Raw genomic sequence first — 17,761 nt, forward strand, 5'->3', positions numbered from 1 at the left:
TGTCATTTTTGTCATTTTCTTCAATTATTTTCGTAATTTTCTTCAATTTTGTCATTTTTGTTATTTTTGTCATTTTCGTTATTTTTGTCATTTTTGTCATTTTTGTCATTTTTGTCATTTTTGTCATTTTTGTCATTTTTGTCATTTTTGTCATTTTTGTCATTTTTGTCATTTTTGTCATTTTTGTCATTTTTGTCATTTTTGTCATTTTTGTCATTTTTGTCATTTTTGTCATTTTTGTCATTTTTGTCATTTTTGTCATTTTTGTCATTTTTGTCATTTTTGTCATTTTTGTCATTTTTGTCATTTTTGTCATTTTTGTCATTTTTGTCATTTTTGTCATTTTTGTCATTTTTGTCATTTTTGTCATTTTTGTCATTTTTGTCATTTTTGTCATTTTTGTCATTTTTGTCATTTTTGTCATTTTTGTCATTTTTGTCATTTTTGTCATTTTTGTCATTTTTGTCATTTTTGTCATTTTTGTTATTTTTGTCATTTTTGTCATTTTTGTCATTTTTGTCATTTTTGTCATTTTTGTCATTTTTGTCATTTTTGTCATTTTTGTCATTTTTGTCATTTTTGTCATTTTTGTCATTTTTGTCATTTTTGTCATTTTTGTCATTTTTGTCATTTTTGTCATTTTTGTCATTTTTGTCATTTTTGTCATTTTTGTCATTTTTGTCATTTTTGTCATTTTTGTCATTTTTGTCATTTTTGTCATTTTTGTCATTTTTGTCATTTTTGTCATTTTGTCATTTTTGTCATTTTTGTCATTTTTGTCATTTTTGTCATTTTTGTCATTTTTGTCATTTTTGTCATTTTTGTCATTTTTGTCATTTTTGTCATTTTTGTCATTTTTGTCATTTTTGTCATTTTTTTTCATTTTTGTCATTTTTGTCATTTTTGTCATTTTTGTCATTTTTGTCATTTTTGTCATTTTTGTCATTTTTGTCATTTTTGTCATTTTTGTCATTTTTGTCATTTTTGTCATTTTTGCCATTTTTGTCATTTTTGTCATTTTTGTCATTTTTGTCATTTTTGTCATTTTTGTCATTTTTGTCATTTTTGTCATTTTTGTCATTTTTGTCATTTTTGTCATTTTTGTCATTTTTGTCATTTTTGTCATTTTTGTCATTTTTGTCATTTTTGTCATTTTTGTAATTTTTGTCATTTTTGTCATTTTTGTCATTTTTGTCATTTTTGTCATTTTTGTCATTTTTGTCATTTTTGACAGTTATGTCATTCTTGACAGTTTTGTCATTGTTTTCATTTTTTTTCTATTGTTAATTTTGTCACTTTCGTCAAATTTGTCATTTTTGTTAATTTTGTCAATGTATAAAGTATCACCATTTCGGAAATTTTGCCTGTTGTCAATTTAAAGGTTTGAAGGTCAACGAAGTGTTTGAGCTATTTATTGCAATGGAAAAAGATTTCAAATAATTTAAATTATTTATAGATTTATTTAAGTTGTCATATGAAAAGCACTTCTGAAATGTCTGCTTTTATGTGAACCTTTTTCGTATTTTTTTGTAAAATAATAATTTTTTCCGGCGGCTTGTCCATCTTATAGCTTGCACCATCTTATAGCAAAATATTGCCCAGTAATTATTCAAAAATAACATGAGGAGCTAATTTCTTTTCAATTATATGCATATTCCCTAAAGCTTCCCAAATGCTCTAAACTCTACTATGGAGGACTTGGTGGCGCTACTGTTAGGTTATTATCTTCCATTGGCTTGAGCAAGTGACTGTTCGGATTGACTCCCATCCCGTCATCGCCTTTGCTAGACACCAACAATAACCGAAAAATTGTAGGTACAGGTTTTTCAATGCGATCGAAAAACGTTCAAAGCGCAACGTAAGTTCTGAATATTTGAAGAGAAAAGGGAACGAAAAAAACAAGCCCGAGATCCTAAAGCTCGAGATGATTGGGTAGCATTTGTCTGGTTTGTTTCATTTTGCTTCTACGAACGAAATTCCCTCCTGTCGTTCGTAATCAGGAAAAGCTTCCTGAGCACGAACGGCATGTGAGAAGATGAGATGGTGTGCATACATCTTCCGCGTCCTCATGTCCTTTTCCCCTTCTCAGAGCAATTTATGCTTGAGTATCTTGAGTGTTGGGCGAAGGATGGGACTAACAATCGCTATCATAATATTGGATGTAAAAATCAAGCCCCTATGACTGAATCATCTTTGGGATGCAATCCATTTTCTATTACTTTAATTCGGGACTCCAGCTCCAGATTTTTTTTTAATGCGGATCGTCCGAAAGCTGGACTGGAATACAAAAACATATAAATCATAAAATCTCCAATCAAAATTGCAAATTTGATAACTTTGTTGTTCTGTCAATTTTGTACTTTATCATTATTGTCATATTTGTCATTCAGTCGAAGACGCCCCCTCTTTTAGTCATGGGAAAATGCATACTGTGAAAGCGAGCCCATTTTTTTCCCGGGAAATTAAACAACAAGGTAATTCTTCCCAATTAAAGAGAGCCCATCTTCTATCGTGTCTATATGACGTAATATTTTTGATCATCTTGATCAGTGATTGCTAGATATTGCTAGCAAGCCAAAATAGATACGTTTCGGAGTGATCATTTGTATGATATTTACAAGGAAAAGAAATACTTTTTTAAACTATTTTGTCTTTTTGTGCATTCTTTTATAGTTTGAAGAGAAAAAAAATCATTTTTTTTTTTTTTTGATAAAATCATATTAATTGTCCAGCCCAGTGTCGCAAAAACTTCGAGAACAAAGGGTACAAAAATTCACACTAATACACACAAAAACACAGACATCGTCAGAACTCGTCGAGCTGATTCGATAGGTACCTATAAATGTGTGTCTAAGACCCATAATTAATAAGCTCCCAAATCGACCGATAACTATACCTATCTAAAAGAATAGCTAAAGTTGGCAGGTGTAAAAAGTTATAAATTAGACATTTCCATACAAAGCTTGCAGCGGTGTCCAGTGGCTATTCTAGGCTGACTGGGGAGAGGGGGAATTTGCGATTCCTTGGACTCCTCTACATAAGTCAGTATGTGAGACTAGCAAAAGCCTATCCGATCAATTTTAAACTTATACACAAATTTCCATTAGCTAAGATCTCCCTCCACCATCTTTTCACTTCTTCTACGAAGCGCACTATCTTCATCTATCCAGTTATATTCTTCACGAATCCAGTTATATTCTTCACTTGCACCTCAGAATTCATCTCCCCGCAATTCCATTAAAATATTATTAACAATAATTATAACGGGGATAAATACATTAAACGAAAATGAATATTAAGATTCAAAGATGGAATCTTACAATTTGACTGTTTAAATAAAAAATGTTGGAAGATAAAGGATTTGTTTTTAGAATTCAGATTTATTTAGTAAGCAGATTAAGAAATGCATAATCAAAACTCTGAATTCTAAATCATTTAAATTAAATATTGAATATAGAAAGATTCAGTTTAATTTATTTCTTTATATAGTATAGTATAGTATAGTATAGTATAGTATAGTATAGTATAGTATAGTATAGTATAGTATAGTATAGTATACACAGCAAAAAATTTCTAAAAGTACACGGAATCTAAAACACGAGTGATCTATTTTTTCTTGAGTGTAATTACAAAAAGATGTAATTTTAAACTTCTTTCGATGTAATATTAGTCTGTTTTCCAAAATTGAATAGAAATAAACTGTTTTGATTTAATTTTACACTGCATCATGCAAAAATCAACCGGTCAACGAAATTTATATCACAAACAGTTTAAAATTATATCTGTTTGATTTAAAATTGAATGCAAATATTTAAATTGTGCCTTTTTATATTTCAAGTTAGTTTGCGCGTCGGACACAAAGTAAACAAGTCGGAAAATTATTCGGAAACGAGTCATTCAAAGGCGTAGCTACAGGAGCACTTTAAGAGTCTTTAAAGTAGTAAGTTTATGAGACGTGAAATAAAGAATATGGTTGAAACTGATAAGTTTTCTCTCCATTACAGCAAGGTCAGATTTTTCGCAGCGGCTGATATCCGGCCAGTGATTATCCGGAGAAATTTTTGTCAGAACAATTCGAGTGTGCAGGATGCTGACCGAAAAATTATGATTTCCGGAACCATTCGAGGATGCTGATCATGCTGATTCGAAAAACATCCCCGTGCTGGGAATCATCGGATGCAACAACAATATCAGCCTGACGCTATCCGAATGGTTTTTATGTTCAGTTTTGTAAATAAATGTGAATTAAAAATGATACATGCGGCGTATTTATTCAAGACAAAAGCAAAAAACTTAATATTTAGAAAAATATCAATAATTACGATAATAAATTTTAAAATTTACATCCCTGTGTATTTTTACACGACGGCTTTTGTGATCCAATCTCGTGCATTGATTTCGATCTAAATTTACACGCCTCAAAAATTACATCCTCGAAAAAAATACACCGTGATAGAATTTTACATCAAAATCGATGTTCCGTTTTCGTGCATCGTTTTCGATCTAAATTTACACGAATTTTTCTTGCTGTGTAGTATAGTATAGTATAGTATAGTATAGTATAGTATAGTATAGTATAGTATAGTATAGTATAGTATAGTATAGTATAGTATAGTATAGTATAGTTGCCAGTCATTGCTATCCTGGGTGAGATTTAGGATCGTCCATACCCACTGCCATGTTGCAACTCGATGAATTGATTTGATGAAAAATTTATTTGACCAACTGCATGTTCCATTGAGTGGTCCAACTAAGGGGTACGTTCCGAAATCTAAATCTTGGGAATGAGATTGATCATTGGCTTACCAGAAGGCCCCATACCAAATTTCAGCTCATTTGTCTAACCCTAAGGGGTCGCTAAACGTGGCTAAACGATCCTCGATCATTTTTCCTAGCTAAACTGCAAGATCCACTTTTTAGCTGTAACTTTTATGCACATGTAATAATTTTTTCGTAAAAATTGTCTTTCTTTACCTTGGCATAATTTCAACCATTTCCAATTAAGACTGTATGATGATACGAGCTACGATTAAAAAGTTATTAAGAGCAAGTTCACTGGTTGAGATGGAGTTGGAAATTTCGAAGGTTTACATCACATCACAACACATTTGCCGTCCACCGGTGTTGGGAAAATCTGATATTCGAACAGTTTCGCGCTGCAAAATTTGTATCGTATAACACTTTTTGGCGGAGGGTGATAGAAAAACACGATGTTTTGCAACACCGAACCGAGTGATAGAGTCGGCGTTGCAATACAGTATTCGTGCATGAAACGCTTCGGTGCTGCCATCTAACTTATGCTCAAAACCTCAGTTGAGGGGAAAATAAAGAAAATTGAGCAATTTCAGGATTTAAATATAAAGTGATATTTTCTTTTTTTTTATCTTTTATCATTTAAATTGATACGAATTGCAATGAAGTTAACCAACTCTTTCAAACTTACAGCCAATTTTTTTCATGCCCTTGCCAATCGAATACATTTTGAGGCGCAGAGATGCCAGATAGCTGGGTGAATAGAGCATTTCCTGAGACAGATGGTGGTAGGGTAGCTTTTTGTTTTTGTTTTGAAAAAGGTAAACACCTACTGGTCGCCATTTTGAACTTGGGAGATTAGCACTGTTCAATTATTTCTTCAAAAGAAATTATTTTTTCAAATTAACATTACATAACATCAACATTACCTTCAAAGTATTTCATGTCTACAATTATTTAGTTTAAGGTAGTTTAAAAAATTAAGAATTTTGCATAACCATTACTTTTGCATCGCCAATTTGGTTTCGTTACTATCCGACCATTGAACATGCGTAGTGTTGTTGTTATTTTTACCCTACCACCAGCTGCCGAAAATTGTAAACATGAGAAATCAGCTGTTCTGTTGACAAGTCGGGAAATACCTTATAAATAAATTCTGTTTGTTTGTTTTGTTTGAGCGGTTTTCGGGAGTAGGAAATTGTTTCGTTTTTTTATTTGAAAAAGATATTCCGTCGGAATGTCCGATAACAAATTCGGAACGCCGCCTTTAATGGATCCATCATCTTTAGAAAACGGAACCCTCGCTGTTAATTCGACAAGTGTCAATCAGATCAAACGTAGGCGTCGAATCGGGAGTAAAATTCAGCTTGTGTCTGAATTACCTATACTTTTTATACGTCACTTGCTTAATTATCACTTTGAAAATGATTTAGGAAGAGTTCAAAAACTTTATCAACTCGTGTAATCAAATGCGCTCCAATACAAAACTCCTAATTCTGCAGAATACAGTTTAATATTGGAATGCATTATAACTTAAACAATACTTGTTCATACATATAAATAATAATCGGGATGAATAAGCCACAAAGATGCTTAAAATCCCTCGAGAAAAAAAATATATATAAATAATAACATTTTCATATTGACACTAGGTACTATATTTCAAGTTAATGATCAAGTAAAATGAATTTGATTTCAATTTTCAAACGGTGAATTCAAAATTAAAAAAAGTCAGTAAAATTACTGAAAAGCAAATTCAGTTGGCATCGCTGGTTGCTTTCGATGTTATATCTTCGTATTCTATCACACCGGTGGACGGCCAACATTTTTGGTCTATATTTCACGATAGAAAAATTCCCATCTGTGCTACAGACGTCAAAATTCCTACCACTTTTTCCCAACACCATTGGACTTGCTCTAAGGGAAGAAGAGAGTCATGTCAAACTTATTGTGCAACTCACGAATGTTCCGGTTAATTGCCGAGAGGACACTCGCAGAGTCGCAATTTTTCTTCTGTTAGTTAGCACATATTTTAACCTTTCATAGTAAATTAACGGAACTTATTTGACTTTGTTTTTTCATACCACCATTCAAAACCACCAGTCCATTTGTTTAATGCATACGTTACGTCGTTATGTTTCGTCGTTTGTTCTTTACAATTTTAAGGTTTAGATTTTATTCACGGGTTTTAAAATTAAATCCCCAAAAAAAGTTAGTTTAATTTAATTACTTTCTTTTAAAGGAGTAGAAGGTTATTGATTGAAATCTTTGATTAAATCTTGTAAAGCTGTACACTCAGAAAAATAATATTATGTATGCCATAAGATTCTCTTATGAAGTGGCGCCATAAGAAAAATTAATGAAATTCATAAGATTGTCTTATGACGCGAATGAATTCTGAAGATGAACGCCTACTTCAATGAGAGGTTGTTGCTTTTCATAAGAGATTCTTATGGAAACAGTAAATCACTTTCTAATAAGAAAAATTCTCGATATTTCATGCTGAAAACATTCACTTTATTGTTTGCCAAATTTGTTTAAAATTAAATCCTCCATGGTCACCATCAGCAGTGCATCAACAGACGGCTCCATCAAAATTTTTTTTGCCGCATCTTAATCTTCGACCTTTCGTTTTTTGCCGATCAGCTTGCTGAAAAGTAAACAATAAATAATGTATTTTAGTTTACTAATATATTCAACGTTCACACCAAAAACATCAAATCGAACTTACCATTCCGGAGATAACAATAACATTTAACATTGAAGGAAAACTATAATAGGGTAAACTACCTAGATTTCGACAGTTTTGGCTTGATTCGTTAGAAAAACTATGTAAATAAACTATTTGACTAAAGTTTTTCATTTCAAATGTGATTGGTTATATGAATCAGATTTTTTTCTTCATTCTCTACCTTTTTTATTGATCAAAAGTTTCAAAACAACGTTTTTATTAGCCTTTTACTAAAACCTCTCGATGATCTAGTTTTCGACATTCAATTTTAGTTTTCGACACAAAAAGTTTTAGTTTTCGACAAGCATATTTCCACCTCCTTTGTTAGCTCAGCAATATGAATATTTGCGTATTGGAATTGCTTGTCTACTTCACGGCGTTTTTTACACCATGGAAACAGTATAAACATACAGAAGAAGATGGGTGTCGAAAAATAGATTATTGGAAGAATTTTCAGCGCTAGTTTTCGACAGCTCAAAAAACAGTTGAAATTTCATTAAATTTTAGCAAAAATATTCAATAAATTACCGGAAAGATTGATCTCAGAACCTTAACCTTTCCATTGATTTCTTTTATGTTGCTTTTAATCAAATAAAAGGGGGGTTTTTCTTGATTCAAAATCATTCTTATTTGGTCGTTGGAATTGAATTTCACAGGTGATTTAGAATGTTACTTTTTAAATTATTTATTTACAACTATTCAATAACTTATTTAGAGGAATTTTTATATTCTAGGTATACTAAAGTGGGAGAGCAAAAATAGAAATTATGAAGATAGATAGCTTGAGTCATCAAACAGAAAGATAAAATTTTGTCGAAAACTAGCTCCTGTCGAAATCTAGAGTATCTACCCTAACTATGAACTGGCGATTGCTTCGTACTGTTAGATGATGAAAAAAACTGATGCTATGAATGAATGTGTTCATCATTTTTTCACAATGCCGTTTCTTCTATTTTTCATAAGAACATCGTACGAAAATTGAAAGAATTTCATAAGACTCTTATGAAAAAATTAGTTTGGACGCAAAAAAAGTGGTTCATAAGATGTATCTTATGAAATTTATAATAAGATTTCCTCTGAGTGTAGAGCTTTCTCCCAAATTTTCTAAAAATAATTCAAATCCGTTTCTTTATCCACAGTTTCCAGCTACGGTAAGGACGGCACCACGACCGGTCTGGAGCTGGCCCTAAGCAACACTTCCTCCCTGAGCCGTTCCGGTGCGGTGCTAGTCCTCCCGGCTAGCAGCGCCGCCGCAACGGACAGCACCGACAGCAACGGTAGCATCGCTTCCGGCAAGACCGGTAGCGTCGCCCCCGATGCCATACCCATCTCGCTGACCTCGATCCCGTTGACCTTCACCGTGACACCGGTCACCAGCACAACGACAGCCCACGACGTCAACACGACCGGAACCATCATCACCGAGTTGCCATACGACGAGAACGCCGAAGTGAGCACCGTTACACTGAACAATGAAAAGCGAATCTCCGGCTCGGAACCGACTTCATCGGCCGCGTCCACACTCAGCAAACGGAAGCCGAAACACAGCGAGGTTTATGTGTGAGCCCACAAAAAAAAACACGGAGGGAGATTAGCATTTCCGGGGGACGATTCGATTCGGTTGATGATACCCCATTTAGTGCAACCCAACAGTGATAGAAACAGCAAAACTAACAAATCTGGTAACAAATCAGTATGAAAGTGCAAATTTCGACGAGAAAGAACTGTGGAAACGCGTTGTGAATACCATTAACCTAAAGAAGAACGTTGTTGTTTTTAAACATAGCATTTCATTTTATTTTACCGCAATGTGCAGTATAGGCCTTTTTACAAATGTGTACATAATAATGAGGGCTGTTTTTATTTTAAATATCACACAGATAAATAAAAAAATAGTATTGAAGAGAGTCGAATGCAAATCCGTCCTGTTTTAGTTGAACAATAAATAGCAAAAATAAATGAATCAATTGAAGATTTTAACCGAACGTTTTTTTTCCTCTTTCGAAACATCAAACCAATCATTAATGCAACTAACTGATCCCGTTCCTACGAACTTCGTTTCGCTATCAAGTATGAAATATGATCAAGATGAATAAGTTGATGTTTTTCAAACAGAAATGAATCTCGATATTCCTTACACTGAATAAAAAATACCTTTGCAGTAAGATTATTCTTATTAACAAATTGTAAACCCACTCTTATGTTAACGACGTACCTGATTCTTTACAAAATTCATTCTTCAATTCACACATTTACCCGTTCAATTTCCACAAAAATGTCACGAAAACGGTGGCTCAAGGTTATTAATGAGATTGGCCCTTTTTCGTTGCATGATTATCCGAAATTGAATACTAAAAATTCTCAATGAATAACTGTGCACAAATTTCCTCATCAATACTATGCATGACTTTTAATTCATAATTCTACAGTAGAGATCGATTGGCCTTACATAAAAAAAATGTATTTAAATTTCTACATCCATGAAATTGCTCGTATCCCAAAACCCTGATGCGCAATTCTTAATCCCAATCCGATGCATATTGACGTCAATGTTCTGGTGTGTTGGGAGAAGGATTCTTATCCTTGGGCACAACCTGAATGTTGTTAGCGGCAGACCACCCCATGGCCTTTTTTCCATAATGGCAGGATGCCAAACAGTGCTGCAAATTTTCTTAAAGCACAAATGATACTGACTGTGATTTTCTATCAGTGTAAAAAGCTTCAACTGAAATGAACGGAATAGAAAAGTCAACAAATATAAAAGCTTCTGATCGGCTCGGTCATCCTCGTGCCTACAGAAAGCTGGGTGAGTGTGTCTATCAGTCAGTAGAAAGCTCACTCGTAAACCCGAACTAACTTGTTTCACTCGAAAGCTACGAAAGCGTCTTTCGCTTAGGCATTTCTGTCACTCACTGTTTTTGATCAGTGACTGCAGCTTAAGCATTCAATCAGTGTCAGCGAAAGTTGCTGATAATTTCAGTAAGCATTTGTTTTTGCCATTTTTGCAAATTATGAATTGGGATTCAAAAAGAAAACGCGAATTGAAAATCGCTGAGATTATACGATTGTTTGAAGGGGGGACAAGAGGATGGATGAATATAAAATTCATGAGAATTGAATTTATGGTAATTAATAATGACAAAAATATGACAAAATGTGGTCAAAAAATGACAAAATTATTACACAATGTGATAAATATGTTGAAAATATGATAAAACTTTGACAAAAGTATGAGAAAAATCTGACAATTATGACTAAAATTTGACAATAAAATGGCATCAATCAAACAATTATGTCATAAATATGACAAAAAATTGACAATAATATGACAAAACATAACAAAAATAAGACACATATCCGACAAATGTGACAACAATTTGACAAATGTGATAATAATATGAAAAATAACACAAAAATGAAGCAAATTATTTACAATACAATGACAAAACATGACAACAAAATTACAAAACTATGACAAAGTCTGACAAATATGACATAAACTTAACAATAAGAAGATTAAACTTCGAGAAACCTATGTTAAAAACATGTCTTATGTGATGAAAATAAGACAACATTATGACATAAATCTTATTATTAAAACAAAATTATCACAAAAAAATGACAATAAAATGATATATGTGTTTAAAAAATGACAACAATCTGGAAGATACCACATTTGTAATATTTAATCATTTTGTCAATTTTTTTCATAGTTTGACGACATAGTCGTATTTTTGTTCTTTTGATATTAAATTTTCAAATATATAAATTTGTCTGATTTTATCACTATTTCATGTCATGATTTTGTCAATTTATTGTCATATTTTTACCACGCTTGTCATAATTTTGTTATATTTGTCATATTTTTGTCAATTGTTTACGACATTTGTCATTGTTATGCCATGATTTTGTCTTTTTTTGTCATATTTTTGTTAAAATATTGTCATATTTTAATCAGATTTAACATATTTTCTACAGAGTTGTGTTAGTTTTTTTTTTTTTTTTTTGTTTTTTTTTTTTTATGCGGCAGCTTTATGAGAAATCACACGGCCCTTTTGAGGCCAAAATTTCTCACCGCGGGGGAAAGCTGGGTAAATGAAATGGGTAGGATTTGGAGGAGACCGCAATACACCGGGCGAATTAGGAATGTGTCCCACTTTAACTCCGGTTTCTCTCTGACAAGACAAACCCTGGCGAACCAGGATTGGGCTTGCCAATGAGCCGTATTACGAGCGAGGGTATTTTATATCAGTTGTATAGTGTGTAAATGTGTAACATTTTGCCAAGTGAAGTGAGCTACAAATAAAGTCTTTGTAGGGTTATGGATTGTTGTCCCAGTCAGTAGTATTCTGTCATATGAAGTGAGCAACAAATAGTAGCCTTTGTAAGGCTGAGTGATGTTGTCACAGAGAGTAGTATTGTGTCATGTGAAGTGAGCAACAAATAGTAGCCTTTATAGGGCTGAGGTTTGTTGTCACATTGAGTAATATTGTGTCATGTGAAGTGAGCTACAAATAGTAGCCTTTGTAAGGCTGAGTGTTGTTGTCACAGTGAGTGAGTAGTATTGTGTTACGTGAAGTGAGCAACAAATAATAGCCTTTTTAAGGCTGAGATTTGATGTCACAATGAGAAGTAATGTGTCATGTGAAGTGAGCAACAAATAGTAGCCTTTGTAAGGCTGAGTGATGTCACAGTGAGTAATATTGTGTCATGTGAAGTGAGCAACAAATAGTAGCCTTTGTAAGGCTGAGTGTTGTTGTCACAGAGAGTAGTATTATGTCGTGTGAAGTGAGCAACAAATAGTAGCCTTTGTTAGGCTGAGTGATGTTGTCACAGTGAGTAGTACTGTGTCATGTGAAGTGAGCAACAAATAGTAGCCTTTATAGGGCTGAGGTTTGTTGTCACATTGAGTAACATTGTGTCATGTGAAGTGAGCAACAAATAGTAGCCTTTGTAAGGCTGAGTGTTGCAGTCACAGTGAGTAAGTAGTATTGTGTTACGTGAAGTGAGCAACAAATAATAGCCTTTGTAAGGCTGAGTGTTGTTGTCACAGTGAGTAGTAATGTGTCATGTGAAGTGAGCTACCAATAGTAGCCTTTATAATGTTGAGGTTTGTTGTCACATTGAGTAACATTGTGTCATGTGAAGTGAGCAACAAATAGTAGCCTTTGTAAGGCTGAGTGTTGTAGTCACAGTGAGTAAGTAGTATTGTGTTACGTGAAGTGAGCAACAAATAATAGCCTTTGTAAGACTGAGTGTTGTTGTCACAGAGAGTAGTATTATGTCGTGTGAAGTGAGCAACAAATAGTAGCCTTTGTTAGGCTGAGTGATGTTGTCACAGTGAGTAGTATTGTGTCATGTGAAGTGAGCAACAAATAGTAGCCTTTATAGGGCTGAGGTTTGTTGTCACATTGAGTAACATTGTGTCATGTGAAGTGAGCAACAAATAGTAGCCTTTGTAAGGCTGAGTGTTGTAGTCACAGTGAGTAAGTAGTATTGTGTTACGTGAAGTGAGCAACAAATAATAGCCTTTGTAAGGCTGAGTGTTGTTGTCACAGAGAGTAGTATTATGTCGTGTGAAGTGAGCAACAAATAGTAGCCTTTGTTAGGCTGAGTGATGTTGTCACAGTGAGTAGTATTGTGTCATGTGAAGTGAGCAACAAATAGTAGCCTTTATAGGGCTGAGGTTTGTTGTCACATTGAGTAACATTGTGTCATGTGAAGTGAGCAACAAATAGTAGCCTTTGTAAGGCTGAGTGTTGTAGTCACAGTGAGTAAGTAGTATTGTGTTACGTGAAGTGAGCAACAAATAATAGCCTTTGTAAGGCTGAGTGTTGTTGTCACAGAGAGTAGTATTATGTCGTGTGAAGTGAGCAACAAATAGTAGCCTTTGTTAGGCTGAGTGATGTTGTCACAGTGAGTACCCAGCAAACATGAAATCGCATTGAAAATGATAACTCAAGTCAATAAAACGTTACTGCGAATCGTAATTCCAAATAACGCAAGTAAAATGTCGTTAAAATCGTTACTCGAAGTCGTATTAAATGGTTTAAATCGGATATGATAAAAAGTCCGCCATGTTTGCAGATTTTGAAGACGATTTCGTTCTTTTTTTTTCTCCCGCGTGGGTCAAACAGCTTTGTTGTTCTCTTTGTGACCAGCAGTGCAACCAGATTGCTAAAAAACAGATGGTGTATTTGCAAGAATTGTCCAATGACAGAGGCAGCAAATATTGTCGCTGGCAACAGTTTGCATGCGTTGAGAGAAAAAAAACTTGTGCTCTCTTGCATTCTTTCAGTATGTATGAATATGGTGTCGAAATCGTATACTCTTATCGCTTTAGCCAGAAGTTGAAAATTTGTATGTATATTGCCTCCACTTTGGTAGGTAAATGCTGTTTTTTCGTGTTTCATACGATCATTCTATAATGTATATGAAACGTATAACAAAGTTGTTGAGAAATATACCTACAAAAATGTTTGCTGGGTAGTATTGTGTCATGTGAAGTGAGCAACAAATAGTAGCCTTTGTAGGGCTGAGGTTTGTTGTCACAGTGAGTAGTATTGTGTCACGTGAAGTGAGCAAAAATAGTAGCCTTTGTAAGACTGAGTGTTGTTGTCAAAGTGAGTAAGTAGTATTGTGTTACTTGAAGTGAGCCACAAATAGTAGCCTTTGTAAGGCTGAGTGTTGTTGTCACAGTGAGTAGTATTGTGTCATGTGAAGTGAGCAACAAATAGTAGCCTTTGTAGGGCTGAGGTTTGTTGTCACGGTGTGTAGTGTTTTGTGTAAATAACCCATCCCAATTCCCGGTCAAACAATCATTACTGATCGGACCTTTAACTGATTGGTTGAACGTTTGTGAAAAGCCCTGGGGCCAGCACCGTGATACCCGGCTTCACCTCAGTTTTAGTGATCGGGTGGTGCTCCTAAGTATCGCAAAATGGTGATATCTTTGCAAAGGAATAATACTTAGGCGACAAGGCATACCCAATTATATCCAAGTGATATAATTGAGCCTTCATCCATGCCCAGGGATTTTCTACAGAGTTGTGTTAGTAAATATTTTTCCATTGTATTGTAAATTTTAGTCTTATTTGTCAAATTTTTTTTGTCATAATTTTGTCATACTTTTACCACATTTGTCATGTTTTGTCATTTTATTGCCAACTTTTTGTCATCATTTTGCCCCCCAGATTCGTCTACACGCTCCCTCGCCAGCGTTCGTCTCGCCAACCCGAACACTCATTTCTAAACCTTCCCACTTCTTCACACCATTTGAAAAAGACGTATTTTTTATCAGAATCCTTCAAAAATAGCGATCTCAGCAGTAATTCTGAAATTTGCGCATGTCTAGCGAGTCGAACAATCTTTGTCATCATTCAACTAAACTTAATGATAATAGAAGGAAGCTTTTTTCACTTTCAGCAATGTTCGCTTGAAACTGAAAATGAAGATTGGATAACCTCATGAACCTGCAAAGAGCCTGAATGTATACTAAGCACCGATGTTGCCGATTGGTGAATGAGTGTGCAGAGAGCTTTCAAGACTGAGCTTTCTGTTCATTCTCGTATGAATCTAGTTGGAATTGAACTGACCGATACACTGCAATAAAGTCAGCTGATAATTTTTCACTGACACTGAAAATTTACAGCACTGATGCCAAATCCGGTCAAAACAGCACAGACAAATCATACTTCTTCAGGAAAGACAGCAAACGATTTTGAAGACACTCTTTAACGTAAATTTTGCAACGGTTGCAACGAAAATGTCACTTTTTAAGCCAAATGTACAGATACAGCTTGCCAAACGAGATATTTCTTAGTAAACTCGCTGACACTATGTTTGTGTTATATGGACGACCCCTTGAAGAAAAAAAAACAAACAAGCGGAAATCGCTTTTTATATACCGTCAACTGGAGTCAACATACAACATTTTTCGACTGCAATAATTTGTAAAAAAATATATCCATAGATAATTATTCAGCTTATGCATCAAAAGTTTCAAGATGGAGGGGCAACAATTGGTAATGTTTGAAAAGTTATTGGATTCTGCAGTAATTTCACCCTCCTAAAAAAAAGAAGTGAAATGCAACAAATTTTATTTAAATTTAATGAAAACGTAGGAAAATTTGTACTTTTGATAGATTTGTGATGCCATAAAGGCCAAAACCGCATAATAACACCACTTGTAGTAATTTTTGGTTCTGTTCGAACCAAATGTTACATTTTTTCTGTCAATAAAGCTGATACAATGTGCTGCATACATTTAGGGATAAAAATACAATGAAAAAAATTTACAATCTAAAATCATGAAAATAAATGTTCAGATGGATGAAATATTTATGTCAACAAACATGCAATGCCAAATTTTCCAGCATATGGAAACAAGATTTTTGCATTTTACCCCAGACAACTGAACATAATGATTTAAATAAAATTTAAAAAAAATGGGTATTCTAGGAAAAATATTTTTACACCAGTATGTTGCTATAAGAAGAGTAATAAAACGAATACAGACTATGTTCGATTTTGGAAACATTCGATTTAGGCAACATTAGTGCCAAACCGTTCGTTTTTGAGAACATTCCAATACGTCGTTTTTTGTTTCTTTTTATTTTTTTTAATAACCGAAATTTATGCAAAACATAATATTAGCAGCAATTGAATAAATTTAGTTTTAAGAAGTACAAAACAAAATCTTTTTTATTGCTTACAACAAAAATAATTGAGCGAATCTTTTAAACTAGAGCTAATTCTATAATTTTTATTAATCTCAAATAAGTTTTATAAAATATAATAAAAACCATTCGACTTGGCCAACATTTGATTATGGCAACACAAAATTTACGAGCGTGTGGCAAAAATGAGCAAAAACGAACGGGGTTCGTATAAAGTTTGTAGGTGGTATTATTAAGCCAATCCGTCATACCGAGTAATATTTTTTACGGCATCGAAAAATGCCAAAATTTGTACATCTGATGGTCAATTTTTATAATTTCTTATTAGAATAAAAAACATTAAAAAACTAGCTTTTGATATAAAAAAACTGATTTATCGTCATTTGTAATCATTAAATGTACCTCGATAGCATTAAATTAAAATAAAAATTTAAAAAAGTGCTATTATTAGTTTCTAGAGATTATCAGGATTATGTCGTTTTATTTTGGTTCAGTTCAGCTTTCAAAGATCAAAAGCTAAGTATTTGCGAAATAACATTCAAAGCTGAAGTTGATTATGCTTATCCAATCGTGCCTAAAAGTCTTCTTTACTCGCCAAATCGGCATCACGAGAAGGATTGTGCAACAAGATTGAATTCAATAGGGGAGAGTGAGGATACTTGATCCCTGGGGATACTTGATTCCTTCACTGTATCTCGAAAGAGGAATGTCTTACAAATATCAAATGTTCTAGAAAAATGTATCAAATAGAACTAAACAACAATGCTGTTATCTCAACAAATATTAATATTTTTATTTTTCGAGTTATTGAACATTGTTTGACTTTTGACTCATCAAAACGTGAATTGAAGATCTTTTTTTATCACTTTAAAATATTTCTCACATGAAAAACTATTTATTCCAATTTGTCGTTAAAGTATAATTTGAACTTCATTATGCCAAATTTTCAAAGCAATAGGAAACTTTAATTTTTTTTAAGAAGAAGTTTTCCGAAATGTATGTTATGGGTTTAATTGATCCCTAGAGTCCTAAAAGATACACTTTTCTTCTGAATGGATCATTGGTTATCATTAAATTACTAATATTTGTCCAATAACTGATGTTTATCCAGTAGTTATCTTTTAAAAAGGACTAAACATACTGTGTTTATTTAAATTGTTTATTTAAAACCAGAAAATTTTGCCTTGAAGTATGCAATCACTTTTGAAATCCTCTTTGTCTGATACTTTCAAACTGCGAAATGAGAAATAATATGGCAAAACATAGTTAACGGGCCTTTTATCTTCGGATTTTACTTGATTTTTGTCTAGGGTCAGGGCACCCTGAATTAAGAATCAAGTCTCCTTTAGTAAAGGATCATGTCTCCTGTAACTAAAAAAATATCACAATTTTTTTAGTCTCACGAAAATGCTTCTAGTTCATCTACGAGTTCATGTATTGTTCCAACTTTGGAGAAATAAATTTGAAATTACACGCTGTCAAAAAATGCAAAATACGACGAGTTGCAAAACTTTCAAAAAAGATTTGATTAAAATAAGAAAGGGGGATCAAGTATCCCCATTCTTCCCTATGGAATTTTGGGTGCTATAGTAGGCTTGCC

General features: G+C 33.5%; 1 protein-coding gene across 1 annotated transcript in view; it reads left to right on the forward strand.

The window, feature by feature from the left end:
- The window catches only part of LOC129755925 (bestrophin-2), an 80,258-nt gene extending 70,795 nt beyond the window's left edge, over positions 1-9,463 (forward strand). The window contains exon 9 of the mRNA XM_055752631.1: positions 8,623-9,463. Coding sequence (XP_055608606.1) covers positions 8,623-9,047 — 425 coding nt within the window. The 3' untranslated portion in view covers positions 9,048-9,463. The remainder of the gene's footprint in view (positions 1-8,622) is intronic.
- Positions 9,464-17,761: the final 8,298 nt, after the last annotated feature.

The sequence above is a fragment of the Uranotaenia lowii genome, chromosome 3 (assembly GCF_029784155.1).
Source record: "Uranotaenia lowii strain MFRU-FL chromosome 3, ASM2978415v1, whole genome shotgun sequence".
Classification (NCBI taxonomy): domain Eukaryota; kingdom Metazoa; phylum Arthropoda; class Insecta; order Diptera; family Culicidae; genus Uranotaenia; species Uranotaenia lowii.